The sequence below is a fragment of the Trichogramma pretiosum genome, unplaced genomic scaffold (assembly GCF_000599845.2).
Source record: "Trichogramma pretiosum strain Unisexual culture from Peru unplaced genomic scaffold, Tpre_2.0 scaffold27, whole genome shotgun sequence".
NCBI lineage: Eukaryota > Metazoa > Arthropoda > Insecta > Hymenoptera > Trichogrammatidae > Trichogramma > Trichogramma pretiosum.
This window is the reverse complement of record NW_019641694.1, coordinates 863,699-883,118: the sequence shown is the minus strand read 5'-3', so window position 1 is coordinate 883,118 and position 19,420 is coordinate 863,699. Positions and strand designations below refer to the sequence as shown.

At 39.1% G+C, this 19,420-nt stretch overlaps 3 protein-coding genes across 10 annotated transcripts; 1 reads left to right on the top strand and 2 right to left on the bottom strand.

The window, feature by feature from the left end:
- Positions 1-770: 770 nt before the first annotated feature.
- LOC106660531 (DNA-binding protein Ewg) lies at positions 771-12,723 on the bottom strand. 6 transcript variants are annotated; one of them, XM_014383522.2, is made up of 8 exons: positions 12,431-12,723; positions 6,055-6,633; positions 4,512-4,636; positions 4,016-4,441; positions 3,614-3,784; positions 3,042-3,176; positions 2,818-2,956; positions 771-1,413 (listed from the first exon to the last, which is right to left on the bottom strand). In XM_014383522.2, the coding sequence occupies exons 2-8, from the start codon at positions 6,347-6,349 to the stop codon at positions 1,058-1,060; spliced, it is 1,647 nt and encodes a 548-aa protein (XP_014239008.1). In that variant the 5' UTR covers positions 6,350-6,633; positions 12,431-12,723; the 3' UTR covers positions 771-1,057. The 6 variants fall into 6 exon arrangements, with proteins under 6 accessions (XP_014239008.1, XP_023317729.1, XP_023317733.1 ...); XM_023461961.1 differs by lacking the exon at positions 771-1,413 and having other exon boundaries at positions 2,273-2,956; positions 3,614-3,787; positions 12,431-12,711; XM_023461965.1 differs by lacking the exon at positions 771-1,413 and having other exon boundaries at positions 2,273-2,956; positions 3,614-3,787; positions 6,088-6,633; positions 12,431-12,709.
- LOC106660534 (5-demethoxyubiquinone hydroxylase, mitochondrial) lies at positions 11,951-15,347 on the top strand. Of its 3 annotated transcripts, none has more exons than XM_014383528.2 (3): positions 11,951-12,021; positions 14,546-14,721; positions 14,788-15,347. In XM_014383528.2, exons 2-3 carry the CDS (start codon positions 14,562-14,564, stop codon positions 15,216-15,218), a joined length of 591 nt encoding a protein of 196 aa, XP_014239014.1. In that variant the 5' UTR covers positions 11,951-12,021; positions 14,546-14,561; the 3' UTR covers positions 15,219-15,347. The 3 variants fall into 3 exon arrangements, with proteins under 3 accessions (XP_014239014.1, XP_014239013.1, XP_023317734.1); XM_014383527.2 differs by lacking the exon at positions 11,951-12,021 and adding an exon at positions 12,948-13,237; XM_023461966.1 differs by lacking the exon at positions 11,951-12,021 and adding an exon at positions 13,246-13,371.
- Positions 13,745-17,617, bottom strand: LOC106660308 (protein shifted-like). Its single transcript, XM_023461990.1, has 6 exons — positions 17,458-17,617; positions 16,775-17,017; positions 16,499-16,696; positions 15,373-15,525; positions 14,414-14,509; positions 13,745-14,338 (listed from the first exon to the last, which is right to left on the bottom strand). Exons 1-6 carry the CDS (start codon positions 17,615-17,617, stop codon positions 14,109-14,111), a joined length of 1,080 nt encoding a protein of 359 aa, XP_023317758.1. The 3' UTR covers positions 13,745-14,108.
- Positions 17,618-19,420: the final 1,803 nt, after the last annotated feature.

Sequence of the window (19,420 nt, the reverse complement as noted above, 5' to 3'; positions counted from 1 at the left end):
AGTACATAAAAAAAGTATTTTTGAAAATTATTAGATAATATTTGTTTTCAATAAATTGATTACAAACAGAAATCATAACAAATTTTTTCGTAGGATCGATTCTCATACTAAAATTATGTGTAAATATAATTAAATCACATGTAATTCTTTGTTTATTTAACGTTGTCCATACAAATCTAATATTTAAAGAGAAGCTATATCTTTCATTGATATTTTTCAATCTATAAAAATAAAATAAATTATATATTAAGAATATCATCTAGAATTTAACTATACATCATTGCAAGAAACTTTTTAATTTGTTACTGAAACAGTACTCGTGATTGATTTAGTCCAGAGCCGTTTTTTAACATTAAATAAGTTATTTGTTAGTGACTTCAAAACAAATACACTAAGTCTAAATTCATCTGCAACCTTTGTCAAAACACATGAAATTCTTAATGCAAATATTTATGCATTATTTTTATTGATATTAAGACAATGTTTTATTTACAATTTTATTGTTCATTCAACTTTTCTTTTAAAGTTTAATTTTTAAGTGAATGACTTTAAAAATATTTGGCATGAAGCATATTAACATTTGCTGTCAAAAAATTGATCAAAATTTGAAACGTTTTGGAAAAATCATTTCTTTGTAATTCAATTTAATCTAGACATTTGTAACATTTATGTTCAAAATTTGATTTTCATTGATAATTTAGTTTCTGTCAATATCCCAAATATATCAATGATTCAAATCTCTCTTTTAATTTTCCTACAAATTTCGCTAAATAAAAATTGGTAACAAATACAAAAGTACTTAATATGATTAATCAGTACTCATATATTCATCTACTGCCCTCAACAGTACTCATCTGATTAGTTCCAGCTTGTTAAAAGCTATATGAAAGTTGAAATGCGCTATAATTGTAAATAACATTTGCGATGAAAAATGATGAGAAAAAATTTGTTAAGTTACAGTCTTTGATTATTTCTCTCATTAAAACACATCATCGTGTTTAAATTTACGATTATAGTAGTCAACATGAAAAGCGTATCCGTATCACTGAGTTTTTATTTACTCAGGACTGGATTCTGCTTGTACTGTTAACTGCTGAGTTTCGTCTTGTTGATCTTCATCCTTGATATTTTCTACCTGCTGAATAGCTTTGGTGAGTACATTGGCATCTTTAAGTGATATGACCTGAAGAACTTGGTGTTCACCAGCAGCATTGATCATTGTCATGGTTGGGTGCCCCTGAATCGTTACAGTCTCAATACTTGCCTCACCATTGCCAGGCTCGACTTTCGGTACTTGGACCATTGGGCCCATCACCTGCATTGTGCCATCATTTTGAATGTTGGCCACCATCGTTTGATACATACTCGCCGGTACTGGGACTGTTATAACTCCTGATACCGATACCGGATAGCCTGTAACATTTTAAATGTCAACGTCGACGTTGCTTACAGATTCGTTTTCTTGCCGTGAGGCTTTAAAAAGGCGGCATTGAAAGTTTTAATCGAGTTTCGTTGGCTACATCGAGCGGCGAACTGCTTTCAGAAAGTCTACACACAAACAACGCTCTGGTAGGAAGGTCGAGCTACTTTTGTAATTTTCAAAATTTCGTAATTGCAACAGGAATGAAGGAAATTAGAGTTCTTTACAGTGCCTTGAACATTAATAAACAAAACAAACATTATTGCTACTAATTGTAATGCTGAAAGTAAAAAAATTCAAGTCGTGCATATTTTTCTATTTTCTATTCATAAATTTTATCATAAAATAATTGAGGACGCAGATACAGTCAATAAAACTGAAAAGTAATGCACTGTGCAAGGGTGACACTTATGAAACACTAATACTTACTATTTCTTTCGATGGATACAAAAGCCATTTAACTATAGTAGTTTTTTCTTTTACACGCTTTCAGAAACATAAAGTAAGCTTCAACTACTTCGAACTAAAATAAAAAGCAAAGGTCCTTATTTTATACATGTAGTAATCCGAAGTATAAATAGGCATCTTAAACTAAAAAATAAGATTGAAAATGATAATAAAAATGAACAAAAAATAATCTATTTACACAATTTTTATTCGTGCTCAATTAAAATTAGTTATTTCATAATAATTGATTTGAGGTAACTTATAAAAGTATATCATTTTTGTCATTTTACCTCACTGTAATGCATCTTTTAGTACAACAAAATCATTTCCAACTTTAGTTTTTTGAAAAATTCATGATTCAATTTAATTTAAAATTGAAAAAAAAAATCTAAATATTGTTAGATAATTTCAAAAAATCTCTCGCGCATACAATTAAATTATTATTTGTACTATATAACTGCGATTTTTAAATTATATCATTAGATACATCATCATCTACACTATATGTACATACTTTTACATAAATGCCTTGTTTTATGTAGTAGTGAAAATGAGTTTTGACAAATTCAGATTTGAAAAAGTATTCTAGCTTTATGAGTGATTACTCAATCAAATTATTGAAACACAGTTGAATGTGTTAACATTAAATATTAAATCATCTTCAATATTTTGAATTTTCACTCAATAAACTCACGTTTAAGTCACCTATATCAGTTTAGTTTCATTTTATGTACAAGTTTCCAACTAATTACGAGATGGGGTCCCTAAAATCTAACTACAAATTAAAAAATTTTGAAACGTCAATTTGTTCCTGCTCACTAAAATTGTAATGCATATATAACATGCAAAAATTAAAGAAGTCGAAATAAATAATCATAGAATAAGCACGTTTCACTGCTCGAGTAGTTCTTGACCGGCGACGGCGCACAGCCTATAGAAAATAGGTTTACCGTGACCATCTTCGCCAGTAAGAATAATTTGACCATCTTGCCCGAGAGTTGCTTCGGTAACACTGTTGAGATCAACGGAAACACTTTGGCCGTCATTTGGGTCAGATAGAGTTTGAACATCTCCTTGACCTGTGTGTATCTGAAACAATGAATTCAATTTAAACATAAAAACTCGATCATTTTATTTCATTTATTTGAGAAATTCAAACATTGATAAGACTCACAGTGGCGACTCCTTGAACTTGCGCAGTAGTACCATCAGGTAACGTAATAATAGGATTAGTAGGATCCACTTGGATCAAAGAAACAGATCCATCTGAATTCGTTATAGTTTGTAGTACAGTAGGGTATTGTGTCATCTGAAAAGTTCAATTGATAAAAATTAGTCTTGAATTACAAAATAAAATTGAAACAGCCATGTAAATTAAAAAAATAAAATTTGCCAAGTATTATCAAAAAAGGGAAATTAAACGCCACATTAACTTGTTTCCAAAATAATAAAAAAATTCAAATTGCTGACATTATCATGAGTGAATGACCTTGTCTGGTTTAAATAACAAAAGCTTTCTACGAAAAAAAAAAAAAAACAAAATAAAACAACATATCGAGAGCAATATATTGAACAACAACGAAATTGTTATTCGTATCATCGACTTGCCCATGTGGTTCGATCGGCATCGCCCACTGTAACCTGGGCGGTACCGAGAGCCGTAGGCGACGTGGCAATGATTTGATGCGTTGGCGATGAATTTCCCTTAGATGAAGGACTTAAGCTGTTGATTCGAACGATGCCCACCGTTTGTTGACTGCCTTGACTGCCTGTCGATTGTTCCGTCGAAACAGAAGCTTGTTGTAGAACGATGTTTGATTTGTCGTCTTCTTCGCTGAAGGCTGGTAATAGATCTTCACGACCATGATATTTGTAACAGTTGATAACGATCTGTCTCAACGCATGCGTCCAGGAAATCTGCTTGATTTTAAAGATTTCACACAGGAATGGTATTAGTTAGATTGATAAATTCACATCAATAATATATACATGCAAGCAAATACGTTATAATATGCCGCAAAGAGCAAGCGAAACATTTTTAGATATAGTTAATTAATTAACTAGAAATGCAAACACATTTTTTAAAAGAAACGATCATGTTTTATACTCATGCGACAATGATAAAGTATCAATCGAATTTTTCCGAACCTTTTGTTTTTCATCCTCTGATCTTGCGTCCATCCTAACGTTTGCCCAAGGCAATTCCTTGGGCCACCATGGAGGCCTGGTGCTTTCTCTTCCCCATCCAGGCTTTCCTCTACCAGTTGAATATTTCAACATTAATGGGATGAATGCTCTCAATTGCGCTTGAGTCATTTTTTCAACTGGAGTTGGTATGCCATCGATTATGAGCGGAGGAAGTTCGTATAATGATGGATCATCCTGAACCGGTGGAGGAGCCTGTTGAGCCAACGCATTTTCTAAATCTTCCATAATTGAAGTTTTCATGTTTTTAAGAACATCTTCTAACGGCTTTGCACCGAATACTTTGTAACTACTACTTGGTTTTCCAGGGGTAGCAACTAATACAACAGCTTGCTGGCCAACTCTTGTAGCAAACTCATCTATTGTTTGCTGTTGAAAGTAAAAATAATTAGTTTTTATTTTTCTTTTAAATAACTCAAATGATGAAAAAAATACTTACTCTCAATTTCCTTAATAGCCTGTTTTGTTGGCGCTTGCGAATACTAGGATTAGTTTCAAAACTGTGAGGTCGTTTTCTTTTCTTGGCAGATACGATAGCTGCAGCCGCCGCAACTCCAATGGGTCCTACGTAAATGGCAAATAGTTTTAATAAATCAATTTTTTCATGACATTTTCTCTCTGTCTCTCTGACAAATTTAGAGGGAAGAAAGAAAACGCATCATTTTTAAAGCATGCGGGCAACAGTATCTACGAAACATTTTCAATCACAAATATATTTAGAAAATAGTAGCGTAGAGCAGCATCAACAAAAACAAGATGTTTTTACGGAAAATAATTTTTGGGATTGCTGTTTGATACTTTTTAAATTCTATTTATTGCTGATTAACGATAAATAATTGTAAAGAAAGTCGTTATTTTTTTTATATTAATATTTGACGGTCGCAATTTTTGGTTGACGCTCATGTAAAGCTGCAGTAACACAAAATTTTTTTTCGTAAAATATTCAACACAATCATCATTAACTAATTTTTAAAAACGTGTAAATCTTTAGAGTATTTACCATTTAATAAGCTGTATTATTTATTGTTTTATGTTCGTTTTAAAATTAAAATATTGCTTTGATTTATTGAGAGCGTCTATTCGGCGTCCCTTAATAATACTGTCTCGAGTATGAAATCTGTATGTATGAAAAGTTATAGAGATGTGTTGTTTTAGACGCCGAATAGGCACTTTCTGAAATATTATACTTAATGAAAATTATTATAAATTAGTTGATAAATTCTTCAAAATGGTTGTTGCGTTGTGACTAGTTGAAAATAATTAAGCTTAGTAGTGTTAAAGAAATGATAGGATAGGTATGCTTCAATGACGTGTGAAAATATGAAGAAAGAACTACACACTAATTTTAAAGTGCACACTAAGGTACAAATCAATATGATTATTATCAAAAGTTGCATTTTAAAATTTTAATCATCTATTAGTGTCTGATTAAGATAATTAAGCTGTTATTAATGAAGAGAATAACAATTAATAATATATGAAATGAGAAAACAATTAATAATGTATGATTGTTAAGTTTTAAACACCACAAAACTAAAAACGAATAACAAATTAATAAAATAAAATTTCTCCGGTATAGATAAGTTTACTAAGCAATAGTATGTAAAAAATTATGGGTACTCATGCTTATTTTAATATTCGTATAGAACGTTTGTTTGTAATAAATTATTTAATTTTAATTACGTATTAAATTGACAAATTTTTTCAGCAAAAAATTCTAGACGAATATAATGTAGATTTAATAAAATCACCCCATACCAAATGCGTTGAAAAATGTTTCTTTTTCAATCAAGCTTTCTTTCTATCTAGTTCTATAATAAATAAATAAAGTTGGCGTAATGGTGATATTAAGGATAGTGAAGAATTGAAAAGGTACAAAGGATAGATGGATTTGTTATTGTTATCTCAACAAGTTAGTTGCTCTAAAAGAGATAAGGAATTGATTAATAAATGAGAGTGAAAAGCGAAAAAACGGAAATCACCATTAGATGCGTGATCATTGTATTCATGCCAACCTGCTGCAGCGAGCTGGGCCGTGACGTCGTCGTCCATAGCCGAGCTCAAGAGATCGCCATCCTCGTAGGCTTCGGATTCACTGCTATTGTCGTCGTCGTCGTCTTCGCTCATCCGATCATTGGCGTCGGATTCGACGTTGGTCAGGGACGCCATGCTGTTGTCGTCAACGACGCCAGGGACGACCGTGACCACGCCTAGTGGCGATCCGTCGACCATCTGTCCCGTAACCACGTGGAACTCCTCTCCGTCCCCGTCAACCATGTGGTGGCCGTCCTCGGTCTTTATTGCAATGGTGCTGAGAGCCTCGCTGGCTCCCGCGTCAACCTCCGTCTCAGACAGCTTTGCAACTTTATCAATTACTTCGCTCTGATTGTCCGAGTACTTCCTCTTCTCGGTCGTTGACGTTTCTTGATTTTTCGACCCTATTTTGTTAGTTTAAAACTTCTTCAAATAGAATAAATCTTCGGCCTTCGCCAACCTGTTTTTCTTCAGGTTTTATTTCACTCGATTCGGGGTTTCTTCAATCTAGTTTACATCACAACCATCTATAAGAAAACAAAATAAGTAACAACGATTAGTTATTAAACACTTGAATCAATAACATAATTTAGAAGATAAAATGTGAATCTGGTAAACGATTTTAAATTAATCGCGTGGTCGATTAATAAGAGCGAGCCAATTATCTTCCCACCAAAAATCGGTATAATACTACTAAACCGGCATTGCGTATCGATTTCCCGACATAATCGAATGACCACACACTCCATTCGTCAAGTAAAAATATCGATTTAATCATACAGAAAGGAGGTTGGTGTTTTGCTGAGGGGAAAGGGCAACAGAGAGAAAGAGAGAGAAAGATAGACAATGTTGTTGGTATTATAATCTAAACTTGCACGAGGGTATATAAGTGTGGGTGGGTATTTATATCGATACGAAGAACAGATAGTCGCGTAAGCTTTACAAGTATTGCATCGCAAGCTGAGTCATACACAGACGCACATACACACAGACACACACATGAGAATTGGAACTCTAGAATTGGAACTCTCATATACAGATGTCCTCGGGAATGTTCAAAGTACGTGAAGCTACACGAGCGATTTCAAAGGGATGGAGGGGGGACACAATGTTGAGTAAGAGAAACTACGCAAGTAGAAAAAATTGCTGACTCGTTTTCTGAAGAGCGACCCTTTTTACGCGTACATGCAGCATACACGCAAAGATCCCCTTGCAAGAGTGCGTCGATTCCCTGGCTCGAGGTAAGCAAGGGTGGCTAAGCGAAGCATCGGACGACTCATACATGTATGCACGAGATTCCCAATTTGACCCTTACAATTTGAAAATATGCTGCATCTAATACATTTTATTACATTGTATGTATGTGTGTGTGTGTGTGTGTGTGTGTGTGTGTGTGTGTGTGTGTAAACCCATGCATGTGTATACAGTATATAACTCTAAGAATATAATTTATAAGAAGTCGATGCGATTTATTTATTATGAAAATTGAGTAAAAACGAGCCCAAGTCTAATTTTTAAATTGTTTCAGAGAGGCTAACGAATTTAGGTCACGCGTACGTTAACTAATACGATTTTTCCTGGTAAAAAATAAGAAGAAAAGAGAAGCAGAGTCTCGATGATGATTCACACGGTAATTTACTTTCGTTGGCATAAAACAAGTGTCACAAGTTACTCAAAGCAGCAGCAACAGCGGCGGTCGTAATATGCAAAGTTTATGGGAATTCATGGCGAGACTCGAAGAGCACACGCAGTGCGTAATTTACAGTTGGGATCATATCAGGTTTGGCGCGAAAAAAGTAAAAGTGCAGGCAGTTGCGTGCGTGTGTGCGTCCGCGGCTACATTTCCCTCGATATGTGTATAAACAAACCAGCTCGTCTCTCGTGGACACGTGGAGGATAGACGCAGAAGCGAGTCGAGTACAGGCGCATTAAGAGCAAAAACGGCGCATGACACCGGCGATTACGACGACGACGACGATAGAATCCGCGCGCCGAGACAGTTTCGCCGAGCAGAAACACGTATATATGCACATTATATACTCACACGGTCACACAGACATACACACGCGTCGCTCGGAGTCGGAGGTGAGAAAGGCGCGCAAGGAAGAGTCGACAGAAAACGAATGCGCCGCGCAGAAAAGCACGTGCTGCGTGATGTCGGCTGGGCGCGCGCACGCATCTGTCACATTAGTAGCGCACATAACAACAATAACAACAACAATGATAACAACAACAACGAGGATCCGTCGAAAATGTCATCGCACGCGGTACAACTACTCGCAAGCTTGGAGCGAGTCGTTGCTCCGGCGGGGCTGTGATACTCGGCGAGCGCTTCCCTGCCGAGTCTATATGGATTCAGGCCGCACAGGGGAGCGAGACAGAGCTACACACCGACGCCACCCTCAGCCATGTAGCTTCGCCACCCCTGCCTGCCTACATGCACCGTCTGTCTCTCTCTCTCTCTCTCTCTCTCTCGCTCATTCGACTACGCCCAATGACTTTTACAGCGATTGCAACCGAGTTATACGAGCTACTCCGGTCCTGCGAGACGTCATGATTTTAATTGTCTTTTTTTGCATCTCTTCTCACAGTACAATTATCGAGCTCGCGTAGTTTGCGCATACATGTAAGTGTGTGCCTTATTTTTGCAGGATGTTATGCACATAGGTATATAGAAAATGTAGTTCGCGCGCACTTACCACGCCCCATGATCGTGGCGCGCAGCTCGGCGCGTCGTTTTCTCTCTCTCTCTCTTTTTAGTGACTCGAGCCTTTATAGCCATGCAGCAGCAGCCCGAGCTTCTAGCGCGTCTCATATTATTGTTATTGCTAGTACAGGTCGTCGCGCTTAATGTACACACTGCATGCTCTCTCTCTCTCTCTGCTGTGCACATCAACCCTCGCGCGAGAATACGCGAGTACATACACTCACTCGCAAGTGTGTGTATGCGCGCGCGCGCGTCTTCTCTCTTTCTGTGTATAACTCGTCGTACACCGACGAATCCCGCGGGCCGCGAAAATTTGAGCGCGTTGCTCGTTGGCGCGCAACACCGATCCGGTTGACGTTCGAAAGCGACTGAACGTCGTCTCGTTCCGTTGACGTACCTACGAGCTGCAGTTGATTAGGGCTGCACTGCACGCACGGTTATTACGTTGCTTTGGCGATGACTTTATCGATGGCACGGCAGAGACTAGAGCGTGAATAAATTATAGTTACGAGCTGTGACTGCTGATCTTTGCCCTGAGCTCGCATTCCTCGCACCTTCGGCCTTATTTATATCACTAGACTCGTCGATGTATACATGTATAAAAGCTTGCTCCGAAATGAGGAATGAGGTTATACACAAGCTATCGGCCAACATAAGAGAGCAACGAATACAGAGCACAGACAGACATAAGCTCGAGACTCGCGCTGAATTATAGATTTTTCTTTAGACTCGGCAGAGATACGAGGATACACATTTGTATAGATACGAGTTATGTGTTTATGTATACGTACACGGCACGTTATCACACATTTACGCACCGGTTATCTCTCTGGCCAAGGATTCGCCTGCGAAACCAAGTAATTTCTCGTCGAGCCTTTCTTGTGCTTCATTCTTGTGGTCATGATGCGAACACTTGACAACTTGCCTCGTAGAGTTATGCATTCGTTCTTGCTGCGCGACAGCACTTGGTCAAAATCGGGGCTTCATCGCGCGAGCAAATAGTCGCTGAGGTGGAGGAGGAACAGCAGGTGGGAGAGAAAAAATTAAAACTCGCACATGATGGATTTATAAAATGAGTGGTGTAAGGAGCACGAGACTCGATATGCAGTATAATCGCGCAAACACAATACACAATGCAGATCGCGGAGCGGAATCACTCACATATACACAGAGCAAAACTCGGCATAGTAGTCAGCAGCAGCAGCGAGCAGGCAGCAGCCGCAGCAGTGATATCTCTATACGTACACATAAGCACACGACTATATTCCCGCTTGTGTACGTGCATAACGCGGTACTGTACCCCCTCTTGTCTCTCTCTCTCTCTTTCTCTCTTTCGCGCGCGTACACAGCAGCAGATATATACTTCATCCACCACACATACATACCTATGTGTATACAGTTGCTTCCTCGTATGTGTGTGTGAGTACATGTATGGGAGTTTGTGCGTGTGCGTAAGTGTACGTGCGGTATCGATCGCGGCCAGTAGCCCAGCTTTGAGCTTGCTCTGCCTGTGCGAAGTTCGCCCAATATATATACACAAAAACACGCCAACTTGCGCGTCTGTCTTGCCTCTTTTTTCCTTATCCATGGGAAGAGTACGAGTCCGATGCTTTACACGTTCGACTTTGCCTATATGATGTTGATAAAGTACATATTTCATATCCCTGAGTTACATCGAAGACGAAATTCGAATCACATTAATTCGATCGATTAATTAATTTAACAAGGCAAATACGTTTGCCTGCTGTCATGTTGAGAAAGATGTATAATCGTGGTTTATGGCGAAATTCGGGAGGGTAATAACTGATGCAAAATACGAAAGCCTAACAATTGCCGAATGAATTTGATGATTTTTGTTTGTTTGTCATTTTTTTACGGCCGTCAATTGTCTAACACGCAGCACGCGTCTACGTGCGTAACTGTAGGATCGGGCGTATATAATGTAGCGTACGACAGATGCCGTGTGTCACATACATCCTACATATAGATATCGACATACATACAAGCATAGAGCCGCGGCGCGCTTGGACGAACGATCAATACTTTATAACTCCTGGCTACATATAATAATGAGAGAGGCCCGAGTCGGTCGACGAGCCCGATTCCGAGGTGTCGATCGCGTACGTACGCATACGAACCGCAGGCCGCCTCTTTGCCTTCGTCGCCGCCAGTTAGCCTTGTTTTTTTGTCCGCGGCGTTTGTAACGCCCGTAACGAGCAGCTATAACGTTTCGTATGCAGCGCCTCGCGATGCAACAGCATAGCCGCGGACTGTACCTATGTAGTAAGACTGCGTGCGCGTTTGTGTATATACCGGCGAGCGAGTCTTACTCGAGTCTGGCGTAACCAGCGTTGTTACATGATCGCGAGACCACGCGGTGCGCGCGCGGCTCCGCGGACAGCCTCTCCGTGCGCAACAACGACGTCTGCCCCCGTGTATCAACGAGCGCATGCACACGCAGAAAGTATCTCTATCTGGCAGAAGCAAAACAATAATACAGCGTTCGCGCGCGCCTGCGTTGCAACTGTCGAAAACGTAGCTGCAGCAGCTTCTGCTAGGAGTCCATTGCGCATCGTCGTCAGAGCATCACATGTTCTTTGCTCGATGCTGACATTTCTAATCTTATAGCTAATACAACCATGAGACAGTCACGCATAAGCACATACGATTTGGTGTGGGGCCCCCTCATAGCGTACAGGCGTAGCGACTAACGAGCGTCGTCGGCCGTAGCTGCGCCAGCGCCATTTTGTATTTCCGTTCTCGGAGCACGTAATAGCGTAACACGACGGTACATCGAGTTGCTACCTCGTGTTTCGTCGGCTCCTAATTTTTTCACTTTCAAATTCAAATGAAATGCATCACTTAAAACGTTCATAACCTACAAACGCCCATGTGATTCGTCGCTGCCTTTTGGATTTCAAATGCACCAAGTCCCGATAGAACAGGGCCTGCTCCGAATAAACACGCAGCACATGGTCTTATATACCTATAGATGAGCGGCGATTCGAGATGTGCATTGCGCACTGTAAGATGCACATTGCACAATACACCGGCCATATTGAGGCCTGCGCCGTTGAGATGAGGCCCAGCAGACGATCGAATGTATAATTATCCCGGTGCGCCGAGCCTCGTAGTTACAAGACTTCGAGTCAAAATCGAGGTTATTTTGACTATTCGGACGAAAAAAACCTGTCCACGAGATTTCAAGGTAATTTCAATTAATTAAGCAGAAACTGTCGGAGTAGTCGGAGTAGCCCTAGGCAGAATGGAAAGGAATCGCCGACAGCGGCAGCGGTGTCAGCATGGCTATGTAACGATTGAGCCGATTAGCGTGCACATATACATGTATAGTTGCGTGTGTAAATTGCGCGTGAGAAATTCGTAAATGGCAAGTCGGAGTCGCGGGACGGGACGGGACCGCCGTCCGCGTGCGTTTATACGTCAATGCTGCGCGCGCTCATTGTTATTAACAAGTGTGACCTGCGTGTTAGGAGCCTTGGCCACCGACACAGACACCGTGCGTAAATACCGCGCGAAGGAAAATAGTCGCTCACGCATGAAATAATGCGCGCAGGCTCGAGAGGAGTATCTTTAAAGTCAGGCTTTTATGTACTTACCCAATCGGTGAGTATGTAGAGCGGGCAGTCGCAACTCGCGAATTCGTTCTACTGCGCCGACGTTACGTCCAACACATGAGCACACTCCGGGGGAACAACTTGGTCTAAGATATATAAGAGCAGATCCACTGCTCGTGCCTCTGTTGATCGAGCTCAGAGTCGATCGACACACACTGCACCGAGCACTACGAGACTCTTGCAGAACCTTTTGTACGCCAAGCCAACATGTGCGAGCTTCTCGATCTCACTGAACTTTATTGCTACTTCGTATATCGACCAGCACTACTTATAAGCCAACCAAAAATTACTGCGACCGCTTAAACTTCTGTCTTTGCCTCTTTCTCTATATAGAATATTATGTTGTACGCTATAACACCTGCGAGTTAGACAAGGATGGAAGCTGTACCAACTGAAAGTAAAGAAGACGGTCACGATGCTCGCACTTATGACGTATCGGGCGGAGAACTCTTACCAGGTCGCAGCACTATGCACGTACTTCAACACCTTAAAAACCCCGCGAGTTTCAATTTTCTTCTTAATCACTTATTTCGACAAATTCCTATAATCATATCGATGATTTTATCGCACTAATGATATATCATCTGGCATATTGGATTAAAAAAAATTTCAAAATTTTCTCTAATCTGATTCGAGTTGAGTATTCGCAAACTGCAGCGACAGTGTGCAAGAGTAAAAATCTGCCTTACCTTCATAGTTTTGCGTCTGCTTTATTCCGGCACATAAGACTTATTTTGTGCGAGTGACGTTTTATGTTGACAGATTCTGTATAGATTCGATATTCCTAAGGTTTCTAATTGCTTTTTTTCACATTTTTTCAAATGCAACTAAATCATTTCTAAATTCCTGTCATTGTCATTAAATATTGCGTGAAGTGTCTCAGTTCATGATCTACAACAGCGTGTTTAACCTGTACTAACGATGTTTGTTTATGTTTATTTTTTACTTTTCCTTTTACCAACCTTTCATTCTTAATCATTTATTTCTTTAGATATTTGATATAATTTTTCCTTAAAATTTATAGAATAAATATACATTCATTATCATTTGTTATGCAATTCTTAGATTAAATTTGATGAATATAGTGAGATTGTAAAAATAACGCAATTTTATGAAACATTGTGTATCATATTTGAAGAACAAGACCTTGTAGATTCTATGAAATATTTATTAAAAATTTTTTTCTGAAAATCATATAAAATATTTAAGTTTTTTTAATAATTATAATAAAAAACAAACCTTCTTAGAAAATATAAAATTGTATATTAATCAAACAAACTTTGCTAAATGATAAAATAAAAATCGTTATTATGTATCTAACAGTCATTGCAATACATTTAACAATATAGTTTATTAAAAATTAATACCTAACAGTATGTGTAAAATAGCTTTACATATCACATCTCTGGTGGTGTATAGACCACATATTCACAACTTGTATGTTTCTTTGTTAATGTTGCGGTGCTAAATATTTTTCCAATTTTGTTTTCTGGACTTTAGGATTGAAATATTTTACATCTCTAAATACTTGTAATTATATACATTTTTGAAAATTAAATAATACTGAATGTAATATTTTGCTACAATTTGGAATGATGACCTATTTATTTCCCAATAAATATCAAAATTATAAATAACAGTACCGCAACATGTACTGAATTCATTTAGCCCAGGGTTTGTTTTTACTACACAATTTGCCATACCATCCAGGATCGCAATGACAAGTGTTGTCAGGTTGACAAGTACCATTCCTACATTGTCTGGTGCAAGTTTGATGAAACGGCATCCGTCTTCCAATTTCACAGTGATTACCTTTATAGCCTGTTGGACAGCGGCATATATTGTTTCCCTTACATTTGCCTCCATTTACACATGGAACTACACATTTTGCTATAAATCAATCAAAATAATAATATATATTTTTATTTTTAAAATTTCTAATCTGCAAATATAAAAAAAACTCACAAAATTCACATCTCTCGCCGAAAAAACCTTTGGGGCATTCACATGTATCTTTTTGTACACATTTTCCCCCATTCAAGCATTTTTCTGAACAAATACCTGAAACATTAATAATTGATTTAATCTTTTTTTCAGAATTTAAATTTAAATCATGTTGGGTGCAGGAAGAGGAGCTATTCGTAGCATTTCAAGTAATTCTGCAGCACCTTTGAGAACAAAAAAAGGACGCATGCTAGATTCTATCATCAGAGTAGATCATGCAGGAGAATTTGGAGCTGATAGAATATATGCGGGTCAAATGGCAATATTAGGTACATAAAAGTAATAATAATTTGATTGAAAGTAGAATTTTATCTGACCTTAGCAAATAATTTTAGGTAATACAGCTTCTGGTCCAACTATTCAACACATGTGGGATCAAGAAAAAGTACACAAGGAAAAATTTGAAGAACTGATCAAAAAGCATGGAGTCAGACCGACGGCCCTGCTACCGATATGGAATATTGCTGGCTGGGCGTTAGGCGCCGGTACTGCTCTTATGGGTGAGAAGGCAGCAATGGCCTGTACAGTCGCAGTCGAGGATTCAATCGTCGAGCATTACAACGATCAGCTGAGATCGCTTATGGAAGTCAGTGACGAAAGCGATCGTGAAATTCTCGAAACTATCAAAAAGTTCCGTGACGAAGAGCAAGAGCATCACGACACAGGTCTAGAGCATGGAGCCGAACAAGCGCCGTTTTATCAAGCTCTTACAAACGTCATCAAAGTTGGCTGTAAAACAGCCATAGCGATATCCAAAGTTATCTAAATATATCGATAGAGTAGATAATAATATTACGTTCATTTGCGTTGATACTATTAGAGCTTTTTTGTACTTTTTAGTGATTCCACGTATTAGTATTTGTTATTTATTGTAAATAAAAAGAAATTTTGCGTATTTAAAAGGAAAAAATCATTTTTACCTCCTTCGCAGTAAGGTCCCTGAAATCCTGCTGGACACGAACAAACTCCGGGTGCCGTACAATTACCACCATTCATGCAATTGGGGTAGCACAGAGCTTTCTTACAATGCGGCGGTCCCAAATAACCATCCGGACACGGTCCTGGATTTGGCTCTACAATACACATTAGCATAAAAAGTTATTGCTTTGATCGTGCTGCTTTTTAAAAAATATATACAATTTTGTTGAAAACTCCTAAGATATTTTCTATATTAAAATCGATGAATTATAACAGAGGCTACTTTCCATTTGGCTTACGTGAATTTAGATTTTTTGAAATGAAACAATAAGACCAAAACTACTGGATATAAATTGTGATTTAAGTCGAATTCGAATTATAATTTTCCGTCAACTTGATCTTCCATTGAGCGTAAAAAGTCATTACACGGACGTAAAATCGCTCATTGACGCTGATAAAAAAATACGGTAAAAACAGCCGCAGCGGCACAGTGTGGGAGAAAAAAAAATTGAAACAAAAAAAGAGAAGAAAATATTTAAAGGCGTTGAACTTGAAAACGTCAGCATCTAGACGTGCACACGGACATTATTACGCAGTGCGGGAAGAGTGAGAGCGATAGAGCGAGCGAAACGCTGGAGAATATTTTTGTCCGGTTTTGCAATTAGCTCGAATTAATCCTAATTTCGGTCAATTGTATGTTTGTATAGGGCTCGCGCGCGCACAACTACTATTTCGCACAATATGCACGTAGCACTTGTGCTGCGATATTACGTATATATGACGAAAAAAGAGGCAGCTCGCATGGCGAGAGTCCGAATTAAAATTACACTGTATGTATACATGTATACGTATATCAGATTTATTAATCGTGCAGCGGAAGTCGTCCGGTATAATACAGCTTCGCACATGCGGGCTTCCCTCGCGCGCGCGCGTTGCATTTCTTTTTCCGCAAATATTTGTTTTCATTTCTTCTTTTCCTTTGTCGTGGTTGCAGCTTTCGCTCTATAATATACAGTTTTTTGCTCTTTTTTGTTGTTGTTTAATCAAGAAAAAAAAAAACAGAAAAAAAATTTGTTGAGAAAAAGAGAAAGAGATTGATGAGAGATGTAAACTGGTATGATACAGAACTGTCAGTGTGAGAAGCGGAGAAATGGTGATCGTGGGCGCGACTGACGCACTCACCGCGCACGGCGCATTCTTTTCTCAGGCTGAGCTGTAAGGGTGTCCCGTTGAGTGGCTTGTTTTTGCGCGTCTCGATCATCAAACCGATCCCGAATTGCGCGACTCCGGAATTGTTGCCCGAGCACGGTAGCAACACGCTGAACTCTGAAACACAAGCGCATATTTTTCGTATTTTTCTGCCGACTACCTCTGCGACTCGCGCACGAGTCCTTTGAACCCTACCCTTTTGGCGCTTCGGTACTCTGCCTTGCTTTTTTATCGTGATCGATGGTGTCTTGAGTATCGACTCGTCGAACGACTTGAGCAAGAAAAAATCGTAATAGTACTTCTTGACGCCGGACTTCCAGGTGAAGTTAACGTACGATACCTCGTTCGGTATGATCGGTAATTTGTTCTCGAATTCCGGATCCAACAGATACGGTACAACTCGACCCTCGTCAATCGCATATATTTCCATCTCCACACCTGTAATAGCAAAATAAAATTGAATCATTATTCAAGATAATTTATCTCGAGGATGAAACTGTACAAAACAATATTTGCTTATTCGTTGAATACTTTTTTCACAAATTATCAAACAGTAAAGTCAAGGTTTTTCATTCTGTTAAAATAAATCTACTATTTCAATACGTACACCAAAACTTCATTGCAAGGATGGGAAAAGGTTCAACTGCTTAAAGATAATAAACTTTTTTTTTGGTACAGTAATGTAGTAATAAACTAAATGAATTAGATATTAATGTTTTTTCAAAGTGATTTTAAATTAATTAAAAAAATTTCGACTGCAACGAAAGTATATAAAATAAAAGCAGGGAATCTGCAGTATCCGTCATATATACGCTGTACCGATTACAGGAGCACAGCACCGATGGGAAGCGATAAAGAAAAAGCCTATAATCACGTACCACTGAACATTTTGATCTGTTGTCGATCGATCCAGAGTGTCATATCTCCATCCGGTTTCCTGCCCGACCTGTGTCTAGCTTGGCAAGTCTCGTGAAAGGCCTGAAAAACGATGATCGACAAGAGGAGCAGCTGGTCGAGCCACTTGCAGGCCGTCGTCATTCTTGATCTCTCGTCGCACTGCAGTCGTTCCTGGGGCGTAGGTCGCACTCACTGATAATTCTTCCGCACGGTTCGCGTGTGTGTCGATGTCGGAAAATCGACGTTCCTGCCCTCGAGGTCGATCAACTACGCATCGTCATCCAAGGCGCGAGGCTCCGTCATGCTCGTCTTCGGACTAGCGAGTAAATGGCAAAGGTATCGAGGAGATTTAGGCGTTTGCATACGGAAGGTCTCGGGCTGTGCTTTTCGAAGCGTGCGCGCGGGGCAGGCTGCAGCCAAATGCGTGCGTGTGAGTCTATACGTCCGTGTAACGCGTACGCGTGAGTAACGCTCACGGCAAAGAACCAAACGAGACTGCGACTACCAGTAAGTGAGTAACAGACGAGATCGGCCCAAGAAAGAGCCGAGCAAAAGAGAGAAAAGGAAAAAGGTTTTGCCGGAGCAGAGAGAGAGAGAGAGAGAGAGAGAGAGAGAGCGCGCGGACGAAGAACTACATGACTGCCCCCGCCTGCTGATGTATATTCTCTCTTCTTATATTCTTCACACATACCCATAAGTATATGCTTATATACGCGTGCAAAACGAAAGAGAGAGAAAGAAAGAGAGAAAAACCAGATGCGCTCCTGTAAATAAAACATATATCCCATCGTTCAATCAGATTATACTATCGATTTCTTACCGATCACTCTTTCTCTTTATCTTTGTCTTGCCATATAATTTCTTCCTTTGAAGTTTTTGTTTTATTTAATCTATATGTAGTAAGAAAAATATTTTTTTAAACCAAATTTAGAAATGATTTATGCATTTTAAGGAATGATGATAAAATAAAACCACTTTATTATATAGTAATGTCTCGATAAAGTCATTTTATACATGCCATCGGCAACAGCCCGTCTTATTTGCAAGCGTGACGGATTAATGAGAAAAAACAACGGCGCATAAACTCTTTTAATTCAAATATAACAAAAAAACAGAGAGAGAGAGAGAGAGAGAGAGAGAGAGAGAGAAAGGAGGGCCCTCTTGCTAGCACATATACACACGCACACTTATATAAGCTAGAGTGGAGAGATATAAATTTAACATACGGACAGGATGCAAGGTGAAAAAAGAGAGATATTATGCGCGAGAAAAGGGTGTATAAGCATCGGAGAAAAAACGAGCTGCAAATAACTATTAACTCGTCGCGGGCTCCTCTCTCAGGCGATGGCGTGAATGAGCCGCTCGTGCTGCGAGTCTACCTAGTACGCGTGCAACCAAAAAAGCCAAACCGACATAATACCGATTTGAGATATGTTTAATATTTCAACACTCGAGAGCGTGAGTCGTTATTAAGCGAGGTTTTACCCGCGAATATAAGCTTCGCCTTTTTACATGTACGTACTCTACGTAGGTATTTTCACCGGTCGATCGGTTGCGATCGCCAAATCGAAAAATCGCAGCCTACTCGACCGCATAAAAGCAAAAGCTCGCGCGACTGACACAAATTCATTTTAATTGAATTAAACGCAGTGAGAAAAAGTCGACTTTGCTGGATAAAAAATCCACGTAAAAGTCCAATTATGTATACATATAGGGTTTATAGCTGTCGAGCGGGCCCGCGGGTAAAATCGGGAGACTTTCAGAGGGACTATAAGATACACAAAAAATCGTCAAGCGCAGCAGTGGCAGTAGCAGCAACAGCATCGAGGCATCGTTAGTTACGCGGAATTGATTTCTTTTATACGCGCGTCCTGAGCCGTATATCATTCCGCGATCAGCTTGTCAGCGAATACTGACTTGAGGCTGCGCGAAAACGAGTCCTTT

Bases quoted from the DNA above. Each gene is read 5' to 3' on its own strand.
- LOC106660534 (XM_014383528.2), top strand. From the start codon at position 14,562: ATGTTGGGTGCAGGAAGAGGAGCTATTCGTAGCATTTCAAGTAATTCT. The intron at 14,722-14,787 runs GTACATAAAAGT...AAATAATTTTAG, and splicing joins GGGTCAAATGGCAATATTAG to GTAATACAGCTTCTGGTCCA.
- LOC106660308 (XM_023461990.1), bottom strand. From the start codon at position 17,617: ATGACGACGGCCTGCAAGTGGCTCGACCAGCTGCTCCTCTTGTCGATC. The intron at 16,697-16,774 runs GTAGGGTTCAAA...CTTGTGTTTCAG, and splicing joins AGTACCGAAGCGCCAAAAGG to AGTTCAGCGTGTTGCTACCG. The intron at 14,510-15,372 runs GTAAAAATGATT...TTAATGTTTCAG, and splicing joins GGGACCTTACTGCGAAGGAG to GTATTTGTTCAGAAAAATGC.
- LOC106660531 (XM_014383522.2), bottom strand. From the start codon at position 6,349: ATGGTTGACGGGGACGGAGAGGAGTTCCACGTGGTTACGGGACAGATG. The intron at 2,957-3,041 runs GTGAGTCTTATC...TCATTGTTTCAG, and splicing joins AAGTTCAAGGAGTCGCCACT to ATACACACAGGTCAAGGAGA. The intron at 1,414-2,817 runs GTAAACCTATTT...AAAATGTTACAG, and splicing joins TACTGGCGAAGATGGTCACG to GCTATCCGGTATCGGTATCA.